The 12,698-nt window shown below is 45.8% G+C and overlaps 1 protein-coding gene across 5 annotated transcripts in view; it reads right to left on the bottom strand.

Annotated features, from left to right (window-relative positions):
* The window catches only part of LOC130294416 (ETS homologous factor-like), a 59,157-nt gene that overhangs the window by 18,840 nt on the left and 27,619 nt on the right, over positions 1 to 12,698 (bottom strand). For all 5 annotated transcript variants that reach the window (XM_056544156.1, XM_056544154.1, XM_056544153.1 and 2 more), the window contains one exon: positions 2,545 to 2,718. In XM_056544156.1, coding sequence (XP_056400131.1) covers positions 2,545 to 2,718 — 174 coding nt within the window. The remainder of the gene's footprint in view (positions 1 to 2,544; positions 2,719 to 12,698) is intronic.

Below are 12,698 nucleotides of genomic sequence, written 5' to 3'. Positions count from 1 at the left end.
CAAGCGTTCTAAACGAATGTCAGGTACTGCACAGAGATTGCAGGGGTCCCAGCGGCGGGACCCCCACGATCAGACATCTTATCCCCTAAGATAAGATGTCTAGGGACGGAGTACCCCTTTAACATTAACCATGGTCATTTTCCTAGTATCTGAGTACCAATTACTCTATTACTCTCCATTAGTCAGCGGCACATTACTTTGGGGGGGGGGGGGGGGGGGGGGGGGTTTCTTTCAGACAGAAGATCTTGCTCTTCAAGTTACCTATATAAACTGAGATATGGCCAGGTTGTGTGTCTGGGGCGGCACACACAGAACACACCCCGATGAGAACCACCTCAAGTAAACACCTAATAAAAAAATGATGAGGCCACTGAACAGAGGGTTAGCAAACAAACCGTACAGCATTGTACCTGATCAGACACGTACGGCCCAGAGATAGCGATAAACTTTCTACACACCGTACAAGAAGGAATAGCTACACCAATAAAGGAGGGAGATAGGGGATAAGTTTGAGATCGCGGGGGTCCGACCGCTGGGGCCCCCTGCGATCTCTCTGTACGGGGGCCAGGCTCTCCAGCCAGATAGCGGGTGTCGACCTCCGCACGAAGCGGCGGCCGACACGCCCCCTCAATACATCTCTATGGCAGAGCCGGAGATTGCCGAAGGCAGCGTTTCGCCTCTGCCATAGAGTTGTATTGAGGGGGCGTGTCGGCCGCCTCTTCGTGCGGAGGTCGACACGCCCCCTTCCCGCGGGCTGTCGGGGGTCCGTACAGGAGATCGCAGGGGGCCCCAGCGGTTGGACCCCCCGCAATCTCAAACTTATCCCCTATCCTTAGGATAGGGGACAAGTTGTTCACCACTGGGTCACCACTGGACTACTCCTTTAAAGTGAAACTGTCATTATAAAAAATAAAAAAAAACTATTTTAATATGTCAAAGGAAATCTGGATACCGCTCACACCAGCGTTGGATATCCCTCATACCTGTGCAGCGGACTGCCGGCACCGCCCTCGGCAACTCCTTGCACTGGAAAAAGAACTTCGTCCGGCACCAAGGTATGGGTTTAAAAGGCTTGTCTTTATTAAATCCACAGCAGGTCACATACAGAAAAGATGGGCTGGCGCGTTTCGCCCTTTACAGGGCTTAATCGTAGACTGTAATGGGCGAAACGCGTCAGACCATCTTTTCTGTATGTGACCTGCTGTTGATTTAATAAAGACAAGCCTTTTAAACCCATACCTTGGTGCCGGACGTAGTTCTTTTTTCACTATTTTAATATGTCATATGAAAAGTTTTTATTGGTTGGCATCTGAGTGTTCAGATACTGGTCAGTCATTACAATGGATGAAGAAGTGTGCTTAGCGCAATTTCTCCCGACTGAGTGCTACGTGACCAGGATAGACTGATAATGTGAGTCTATGGGACTGTCCTGCTCACAGAAGGGAGAGAAACTCTCCGCTGATTGTTTAACTGATAAGTCGGGGTCTGAGAATTCAGGCCCTGACTGATCAGTAGAACGAATCAGTAGGACATGCCAAAAGGACATGCCAAAAGCACTCTGCACCTGGACCAGTGGATACTATTGTAAGTGAGTGGTGAGGTATTAAAGGGGTTCTCCCCTGCCCTGTCTTCCGGAGCTCCGCTCGCAGCGTTTATTACTCCGGACGCTGTGTGCGGGCTTCCATGTTCGAGGCAGCCCCCTCGTGACGTCACGCCCGCTGTCACGCCCCCTTCCCATAGACTTTAGTTGAGGGGGCGGGCGTGACGTCACAAGGGGACGGCCTCGAACAAGGAAGCCCACACACAGTGTCCGGAGTAATGAACTTCCGGACGCTGCGAGCGGAGCTCCGGAAGACAGGGCAGTGGAGAACCCCTTTAAAGGGGTACTACGGTGGAAAACTTTTTATTTTTTTAAATCAACTGGTGCCTGAAAGTTAAACAGATTTGTAAATGACTTCAATTAAACAATCTTAATCCTTCCAGTATTTATTAGCAGCTGAATACTACAGAGGAAATTCTTTTCTTTTTGGAACACAGAGCTCTCTGCTGACATCTCTGTCCATTTTAGGAACTGTCCAGAGGAGCATATGTTTTCTATGGGGATTTTCTCCTACTCTGGTCATGGTGTCAGCAGAGAGCTCTGTGTTCCAAAAAGTAAAGAATTTCCTCTGTAGTATTCAGCTGCTAATAAGTACGGGAAGGATTACGATTTTTTAATAGAAGTCATTTACAAATCTGCTTAACTTTCTGGCACCAGTTGATAAAAAAAAAAGTTTTCCACCAGAGTACCCCTTTAAGTCCCTGCTCAGTACTGACAGGGACCCCTTTCTTTGACAGGAGTCCCTGCTCCTGTATGTACCCGATGTTGATAGCATAGCACATTGCCAATCCGGACGGCAGAACCTAAATCTGTATCTCTACACACACAATATGGATTTGGCAAATTCCCTTCTCTTCTTTTTCCCCCGTTCCCTTCCCTCCGTCCTCCCTGTTCCCTTCTATTCTATTATAAAGCCATAAAACTCTTATCGTCGGTTTATTCACCTGTAAAGTGCGGCAGCGTTTCACTGACGCCAGTGCTGTCAGTCAGGTTACAGATGTCTGAGTCACCAGAGGAATAATCAGTGGAGGTAAGATAAGCCAAAAAGGGCAAATCTATGTCATCGACATCATAGCCATAGTCTGAACAGTCCCAGGAATTTGGGAGGGTGGGAAGCTCTGCAAATAAAGCAAATGGAAGGTTTAGAACACCAGAATTAATCATTACAGTATATACAAGGATATATTTAGCTCTGCCATTTAGTTATACCCTGTTCTTAAAGGGGTACAGCCAACGGCTGTCCGGGCATGCTGGGGGTTGTAGTTATGCAACAGCTGGAGACACTCTGGTTGGGAAACACTGGTATAGTATACGGTGCAACATTCCGGGAGTTGGAGGATTGGTCATTGCATGGCCGGTATTTTTTATATAAAAATACTGGCAGGGTGGCCAAAATACCTCTACTGGCAGGGTAGCCAAAATAGAGCTTTCTGCTGACATTACGAGCACAGTGCTCTCTGCTGACATGTCCATTTAAGGAACTGTCCAGAGCAGCATTTGTTTTCTATGGGGATTTTCTCCTACTCTGGACAGAGATTTCAGCAGAGAGCACTGTGCTCGTGATGTCAGCAGAGAGCTCTGTGTTCCAAAAACAAAATAATTTCCTCGGCAGCTAATGAGTACTGGAAGGATTAAGATTTTTTTTAATAGAAGTAATTTACAAATCTGTTTAACTTTCTGGCACCAGTTGATAAAAAAAAAAATAAAAAAAAGTTTTCCATCGGAGTACCCCTTTAAGAGCAGTCCTGACACCATAATATCCAACATATACAGGGACAGATCTGTTGGAGTATTAGAGCAAATGCGGCAGCCGACACGTCCCCTCCATGCAGCTTTATGGGATTGTCGGAGGGATGCACTCGGGAATCTCCGGCTCTCCCATAGAGCTGTATGGAGGGGTGTTGGCCGCCACTTAGTGCGGTGGTCAACACATTCCATTTAGAAGGAGATCGTGGGGGTCCCAGTGGTCGGACCCCCTGACACTATACCTTAGGATAGGAGATACGTTTTTATATCCCGGAGTACTCCTTTAACTTTTCTGACTATACTATATGGATGTGAGTTTACTTACACACGACCTCCATACAGCATTTCTATGGACATGCTACTACCCTGAGGCTATGTTCACATAGCGCAAATTTTCCAGAACGTCTGCTCAGAAAACTCTAGCAAACATTCCACAGATAGCATGTTCTGCTGGCGCTAGGACTGCTCGGAAATGTGCAGTCTCCAAAGATGACAGTGCATTTCCGAGTGGATTCTGCCAAAAGAATTGACATGTTTATTCTTTCGGCGGAGACCGGAATCGGAATTTCCATGGCGGAAACATCTGCTTAGGAAATTTAGCTGTGTGCACGGTGCAGCAGAATCCCATTGAAAAAAATAGGAACACGGCAACAGAAGTTCCGAGCAGAATTTTTACAATTTGATTCCGCTCACAAATTCCATCATGTGAACATGGCCTCATTCCGGACACCTGGTGGTAGAGAACGGGTTCGGCGGGGATACGGCAAGAGGCTGCCGCATGCCCCAAACGTGGTTTGACTTGCCTTAGATCTGTGTTAGTAACAGATTGAGGTAGGTGAGTATACAGTATTTTAAATTTTTACACCAACCATTGGCATTTGTTGAAAAAAGAAAAAAAAAGTTTAAAGGGCTACTTCGGTGGAAAACTTTTTATTTTTCTATTTTTTATTTTTTTTAAATCAACTGGTGCCAGAAAGTTGAACGGATTTGTAAATTACTTCTATTAAAAAATCTTAATCCTTCCAGTACTTCTTAGCTGCTGAATACTACAGAGGAAATTCTTTTCTTTTTGGAACACAGAGCTCTCTGCTGAATCACGAGCACAGCGCTTTCTGCTGACATCTCTGTCCATTTTAGGAACTGTCCAGAGTAAGAGAAAATCCCCATAGCAAACATATGCTGCTCTGGACAGTTCCTAAAATGGAGAGAGTTGTCAGCAGAGAGCACTGTGCTCATGATGTCAGCAGAGAGCACTGTGTTCCAAAAAGAAAATAATTTTCTCTGCAGAATTCAGCAGCTAATAAGTACTGGAAGGATTAATATTTTTTAATAGAAGTAATATACAAATCTGTTTAACCTTCTGGCACCAGTTGATTAAAAGAAAAAAAAAAAAAAGTTTTCCACCAGAGTACCCCTTTAACCCTGACAAGCCCTTTAATCATTGTGCAATGATAATTGACGCAACTTCTTAATTAATTTGTTTAAATTGTCCATCACTTTCAAGAGCTCTGCTTGCTGTTAGTGAATGTTTTCATCCAGAAGTGAGACATCTAATACCTTGTATGTTTTTCCATTCTATGCAATGTTCTGTGTGATGAACACATCATCAGCAGAAATCTGTCCTCGGTCCTCTTACACTGTCAGTCCTTGTTTGTTACAATGTATCAGTGCAGGTAAAATATATTGGTCTAGAGTCAGTTTAGCTAAAAAACACAAATTATCTAGACAGGATACAAACTGAATGGCGTATTCCCATCTCCAAAGGTCATCCCTTACCCACAGGATAGAGTAGACCAAGTTGTGGGGGTCTGTCTGCTGGGACCTCCATGAGAATGGAAGAAAATCTGTACCCCTGAATATATGAAGCGCACTGCTTGTGCATGGACAGTTTTCAATTCATTCTCTATGGGGCTCGCAAGCATTGTTGAGTGTTGTGGTCAGGAAAGGGATAGAGGGGAAATAGCTATTGGCCATTCCAATGTCTGCTGTGGCATGTGTAGGGTCAGGAATAGAAAACATAGTGAATTTCTTCCAAAAACAGAGCCACCTCTGTCCTCAGGTTGTGGAGCTGGAGAGGGTTCAAAGACGGGCAGCCAGAGTAATACGGGGAATGGGAGGACTACAGAGATCTCTCCCATGATCTTATACCCAGGATCTATAACAAGGGGGCATCCTCTACGTCTAGAGGAAAGAAGGTTTCTACACCAGCACAGACGGGGGTTCTTTACTGTAAGAGCAGTGAGACTATGGAATTCTCTCCCGGAGGAGATGGTCATGGGGAACTCTGTAAAATAATTCAAAAGGGGTCTGGATGCATTTTTGGAGAGTAATAACATCACTGGTTATGGAGACTAGATCTATATGGACAGAACATTGATCCAGGGATTTATTCTGATCCCATATTTGGAGTCGGGAAGGAATTTTTACCTCTCGTGTGAGGTTTTTTGCCTTCCTCTGGATCAACTCAGTAGGGACTCATTAGGGTAATAGGTTGAACTAGATGGACTCTGGTCTTTTTTCAACCTTACGAACTATGTTACTATGTGTGGTATTACAAATTGGATCCATTCACTTTAATGGAACTGAGCTGGAATACCGCAAACAACCTAAGGACAGGTGTGGCGCTTTTTTTTTTTCCACCCAGAAATTAGCTATGTTTTTCTATTCCTGGCTAAAAGGAAACAAGCATTAGATTTTAACATATATGATGCTTAGCAACACGTTATACAGTGATCCCCCGACCTCCGATGGCCCCGACATACGATAATTTAAACATACGATGGTCTCTCAGAGGCCATCGCATGTTGAAGGCAGCATCAACATACGATGCTTTTGTATGTCGGGGCCATCGCATAAACGGCTATCCGGCAGCGCAGACTGCTTCAGCTACTGCCGGATAAATGTTTAAGGTGCCTCGTGTGGTCCTGTGGGCGTCGCTCACCTGTCCCTGACGTTCCGGACCGTCCTCTTTGGGCTCCGCTGCATGGCCGTCGCTCTCCTTCGTCGTCATCACGTCGCCGTGCACGCTGTCCCGTCATCCAATAGGAGCGGCGTGCACAGCGAAGTGATGACGGTGATGGAGAGAGATGATCCAGGGCAGCGGTGACGGTTCCGGAGCGGCAGGGACACCCCGGAGACGTGATGACAGCGACGATCCAGGGCAGTAGTGACGGTCCGGAGCGGCAGGGATACCCCGGGGACGTGATGGCGGCGATGGAGAGCGACGATCCAGGGCAGCGGTGACGGTCCGGAGCGGCGGGACACGTGAGTATAATTGTATATTGTACAGATCCCTCAACATACGATGGATTCAAGTAACAATGGTTCATTTGGAATCAATCACCATCGTATGTTGAGGGATCACTGTATATGGTAAAATCTTCATCCTCACCATCCCCCTATACTTACCAGGTCCTGACGCTCCGAACGTAGTAATGACCCCATGGTGTGATTCGCGGCCAATGTCACCGCTCTGCTTTGTCTGCTTAGAGAACAGAGGGCTGTCAATTATACAGAAGTGGGTCACTACAGCCCGAGCCAGGGCCGGACTGGGACCAAAAATAAGCTCGGGCATATAAGACTATGCAGCATATTTCTGTTGAGAATGGCCAGAGCCGCATTTGTTTTATAAAAAAAATAATAATTGGTGCCAGGGCAGATAGACGGCCCAAAGGGCAGCCCGGCCCACCAGGCAAATGCCAATTTAAAGCACAGTATATAAGATAACCTGAAAAACCTCATTGGATTTGTATAGTATGAGATTTTAGGACAGCATTCCCCCAACCATGGTGCCTCCAGCTGTTGCAAAACTACAACTCCCAGCAGGCCTGGACAGCCAACGGCTGTCCAGGCCTGCTGGTAGTTGTAGTTTTGCAACAGCTGGAGGCACCCTGGTTGGTAAAACACAGCGTTAGAATTCACGTGAACATGTGATGTCTATAAATATACATGTTTATAGCTACAACAACCCATATGAGAGTAACTGTTTCGATTTCTCACTAAGGTTCTTACGGGAACTTATTTTGAAGGTGCACATTCCTGTTCTACCTGTTTCCCCACAGTCTCCACCACCAGGGAGAACCAACAACAGGTCAAGTCATTTCAGATATTCTGTATAACCAACATGTGGCTCTGTTCATACTGCGTTTAGTTAGATGAACGCTCCCAGCACCTATGCTGAATATGTCCATAGACTTTTATGGCCCCAACAGATAGGAAAGGGATATGTGATGTCCCAGTACAGGACATCGTCCTGCACTATAGTTAGGCCCTGTCAGGTTGAGTCCCTCAGTGACCTGGGGGCTCCCCTGCAAGGTCTCCTCCCCCCCTGTTGGATTTATAAAGGTGTGTGTGTCACTTTAATGCCTAGACAGGATCCCTATGTATAGGTAGTATAAAGGACCTGTGGGAGGTCTCAATGACCTGTGTAAGCTGTCACATGTTATGTTATGCAGTCACATGATTTGTTGTCACATGTTCTCCCAGAGAGCACCAGCTTAACCTATGACCCGCAGCTTGACCAATGGGCTTTAGTCCAGCCCCCCACTATATAAAGGGGCGGCAATTACAATTCACTTCTCTTCTCTTTCATATAAGTCTTTGCTGAGGCTGCAACCACCAGAGATCTCAGTGCAAGTGATCAGCATCTGAAGACCCCAAAAGCTACAGTCATTCCAGTAAGTCTCAAGTCTATGTCTGCTGTCACTGAAACTAGTCAAGTCCTGCACATAGTCAAGTCAAGTCTAATTTCAAGTCAAGTTAACTACAAGTATATTGGTCCAGCAAGCTGCGAGGTCCTTCTGGGTCCTGGCCACCTCTCTGGGAATTCTGGCCTTAGCTGTAAAGATAATTACATCTGTCTTATACTCAGTAAAGCCTCCGTTTGACCATAACTGGCAATTCTAGCAATTGGGTTAGAGTCCGGGCGTGTGGTGTTCTGGAACCCAAAAAGCCTACTGGCATCACGAACACTAGGGATTAATACCATCAAGCCCCCAGGGTTAATACCATCTGATCCCACCACTCACACCGCTACACCCGTGGTCCTGCCATTCACTGGTGGTCCGCCACAGATATGTCTACTACAACTCCACAGTGAATTTGCTGGAAAATACCAATGTTATAGTTATAAGTATATTGTGCCGTGGGTATTAATGCAGATTTTCCTTAGAATTTTTTTTAAATTTTTTTATTTAAAAATGTTTTCCTTAAAGGGGTACTCCTCTGGAAAACATTTTCTTTTAAATCAACTGGTGCCAGAAAGTTAAACAGATTTGTAAATTGCGTCTATTTAAGAAAAATCTTAATTCTTCCAGTACATATCAGCTGCTGTATACTACAGAGGAAGTTCTTTTCTTTTTGAAATTTCTTTCAGTCTGAGCACAGTGCTCTCTGCTGACACCTCTGTCAATGTTAGGAACTATCCAGAGCAAGAGAGGTTTGCTATGGGGATTTGCTCCTACTCTGGACAGTTCCTAAAATGGACAGATGTGTCAGCAGAGAGCACTGTGCTCGTGATTCAGCAGAGAGCTCTGTGTTCCAAAAAGAAAAGAATTTCCTCTGTAGTATTCAGCAGCTAATTTTTGACCCGTATGCGGTTTCCTGACCGGACCTAAAACCGTAGTATACTACGATTTCAGGTCTGGTCACAAAACCGGATACGGGTCAAAAATGAGCCGACCGGAGTCATCGTTTGACTCCGGTCGGCTCATTAAAGTGAATGGAGTTCAGCACTGGTCCGGCTGGGGTACGGGAGAGCCTGGTTTGCCCCTCCCCCAGCCGGATCCGGCACCCGTAATGTAAAAACGAGATGTGAATAGAGCCCCATTTAAATGTTTATTTGCTGCAGATGGTGGTCATTGTGGTATTCGGCCCCATTTCAAGTTTTTATTTTGGGGCCAAATTTAAAGCTCCGGTATGAAATCTGTTGTGAAAATCTGTCGCAATTCCAAAATTGAATTCTCACACAGCAGGAATGAAAATTTACATTATGAAAATGAAATCTGTGGCGATCTCCTCCACTACTTGCGGATACGGTTTTTCTGAACTATTGTATTGAACTTTAAAGGGGTACTCCACTGCCCCATCATTTGGAACATTTTGTTCCGAATGCTGGGCGCAGTCAGCGAGGGTCGTGACGTCATGCACACGCACCCTAGTGATGTCACACCACGCCCCTGCCATACCCCCTCCCATAGACTTGCATTGAGGGGGCGTGGCGTGACAACACTTGGGGGCGTGTGCATGACGTCACAACCCAGTAGCCCGCACCCAGCGTTCAGAACAAAATGTTTCGGATGCTGGGGCAGTGGACTACCCCATTAAACTGTTGCTAAATTTTGTTGTGGTATTCCTACCGAAAACCGTCAACAAATCGGCCATGTCAAAAAGTGTCTAAAGAACGTGTATACATTTTGCGCTACAGCCACCACCTCTAGGCCACCTATATATTTGCCTTAATCAAAGGTAACCACAAAAGGTATACGTCTATGCCTTAAAGGGGTACTCTGGTGAAAACAAATGTTTTCAAATCAACTGGTGCTAGAAAGTTGATGCGTAATGCGTAAATTATTTATATTTTAAAATCTTGATGCTTCCAGTACTTATCAGCTACTGAATGCTGCTGAGGAAGTTGTGTAGTTCTTTTCAGTCTGACCACAGTGCTCTCTGCTGACACCTCTGTCCGTGTCAGGAACTGTCCAGAGCAAGAGAGATTTTCAATGAGGATTTGCTCCTGCTTTGGACAGTTCCTGACACAGACGGAGGTGGCAGCAGAGAGCACTATGGTCAGACTGGAAAGAACTACATAACTTCCTCTGGAGCATTCAGCAGCTGATAAGTACTGGAAGGATTAAGATGTTTAATTAGAAGTAATATACAAATCTGTTTAAAGGGGTACTTTGGCCCTAGACTCTGCCCCCTTTGACGTCACGCCACCCCCTCTCAATGCATAGACTTGAATTGTGGGGGCAAGGAGTGACGTCATGACCCCTGCCGCCCGCACCCAGCATTAGGAACAAAAGCGGTGTACCCCTTTAACTTTCTGACACCAGTTTAGTTAAAAACATTTAATTTCCACTTGTTTTTCACCGAAGTTCCCCTTGAAGACTATACAATATACAAGATTTGAGTGTTATTCACATATTTGGAAGCTGCGGTGCATGAAGCCAGCACCACCGCTAAAAACACGGTACGGAGCCCGGCTTCTGGTTCCCGTACACTGTTTTTTTCGGTTGCCATGGCTGTGCGGATCAGCTAGTTGGAGAGGGTGCAAAATGTTGGCACGGCGCTGATCAACTATTGTCGGCCTATTCTTTGGATACGCCATCAAAAGTTTTAGGCTGGAAACCCCTCTGCTACCCTAAAAAACATAATAGTAGTCCCAAATGTCTATAAGGTTACATGTATGGGGGTGTGCTGTTTCCTATCCATACCTAAAACTATTAGTGGATTGGCTGAATGGTGAGGGATTTTCTGGAGAGCCCTGAGTGAGGTAGTCTTGGCTAGCACCATGTGGTGTTCAAACCGGCAGCAAGGGGTAACTGGAAATCAGTGGGACATATACTGTGCCTATACAGCAGCCCTCTATTATGGGCATCTACCCCTCAGTAAGTAACTGCGATAATGATCTTTATTCACTTTTTTTTTTTCCACTTTTTTTTTGCAGTGTTATAGCTCCCATAGGGACCTATAACACTGCACACACTGATCTCTTATACTGATCATTGTTATCCCATAGGGACCTATAACACTGCACACACTGATCTCTTATACTGATCATTGTTATCCCATAGGGACCTATAACACTGCACACACTGATCTCTTATACTGATCATTGTTATCCCATAGGGACCTATAACACTGCACACACTGATCTTTATCATTAATCACTGGTTTCTCATAGGAAACCAGTGATCGATGATTCTGCCGCTTGACTGCTCATGCCTGGATCTCAGGCACTGAGCAGTCATTCGGCGATCGGACAGCGAGGAGGCAGGTAGGGATTCTCCAGCTGTCCTGTAAGCTGTTCGGGATGCCGCGATTTTGCCGCGGCTATCCCGAACAGCTCCCTGAGCTAACCGGCATGCTTTCACTTTCACTTTAGACGCGGCGTTCAACTCTGAACGCCACATCTAAAGGGTTAATAGTGCGCGGCACCGCGATCAATGCTGTGCGCAATTAGCCACGGGTCCCGGACGTTGTTAGAGGCCGGGCCCGACCCGCAATGACGCGGGGCCACGCTGTGGCCCCGCGTTATAGACCGGGAGCGGACACATGATGTACTGGCTCCAGAAAGTTAAACAGATTTGTAAATTACGTCTATTAAAAAATCTTAATCCTTTCAGTGCTTTTTAGCTGCTGAAGTTGAGTTGTTCTTTTCTGTCTAAGTGCTCTCTGATGACACCTGTCCAGAGTAGAAGCAAATCCCCATAGCAAACCTCTTCTACTCTGTGCAGTTCCCGAGACAAGCAGAGATGTCAGCAGAGAGCACTGTTGCCAGACAGAAAAGAATAATTCAACTTTCTGGAGTCAGTTGATAGATATTTATATATATAAAATAGGTATACCCCTTTAACATTGAATGGCAGCTTTCTTGTTTACATCCAGAGGCTAAAAACCTGTTCTGATCATGGCTCAACTTAGGCTGGGTTCACACTACGTTTTCTCCCATACGGGAGCGCATACGGCAGGGGGGAGCTAAAACCTCGCGCTCCCGCATGCCTTTCTATGCGCTCCCGTATGTAATTAATTTCAATGAGCCGGCCGGAGTGAAACGTTCGGTCCGGTCGGCTCATTTTTGCGCCGTATGCGCTTTTACAACCGGACCTCAAACCGTGGTTGACCACAGTTTTAGGTCCGGTTGTAAAAGCGCATACGGAGCAAAAATGAGCCGACCGAACGTTTCACTCCGGCTCATTGAAATGAATGACATACGGGAGCGCATATGAAGGCATACGGGAGCGCGAGGTTTTAGCTCCCCCCTGCCGTATGCGCTCCCGTATGGGAGAAAACGTAGTGTGAACCCAGCCTTACACCGGAGGACGGCACGTAACAACTCAGAGCCCTGATACACTGTGACGCCTACTGCACCTGCAAAACAGCAGTGTATAGACAAGAGTGTTTGGGAAAGATAGATAGATATACAGATAGATAGATAATGAGATAGATAGATAGATAGATAGATATAGATAGATATGAGCTAGATAGATATGAGATAGATAGATAGATCAGTATTTCTACCTCAATATACCCAGAAATAGAAAGTGTGGAATATTTTATTTGTTCTATTTATTATAGTGACCATATTGGCATGATATCACAAATGTCTGTATCAGCCACCTCAGGGGTGACA

The sequence above is a fragment of the Hyla sarda genome, chromosome 10, assembly GCF_029499605.1.
Source record: "Hyla sarda isolate aHylSar1 chromosome 10, aHylSar1.hap1, whole genome shotgun sequence".
Classification (NCBI taxonomy): domain Eukaryota; kingdom Metazoa; phylum Chordata; class Amphibia; order Anura; family Hylidae; genus Hyla; species Hyla sarda.
Note: the sequence above shows the minus strand (reverse complement) of the source record. Positions and strands in the feature narration are given on the sequence as shown.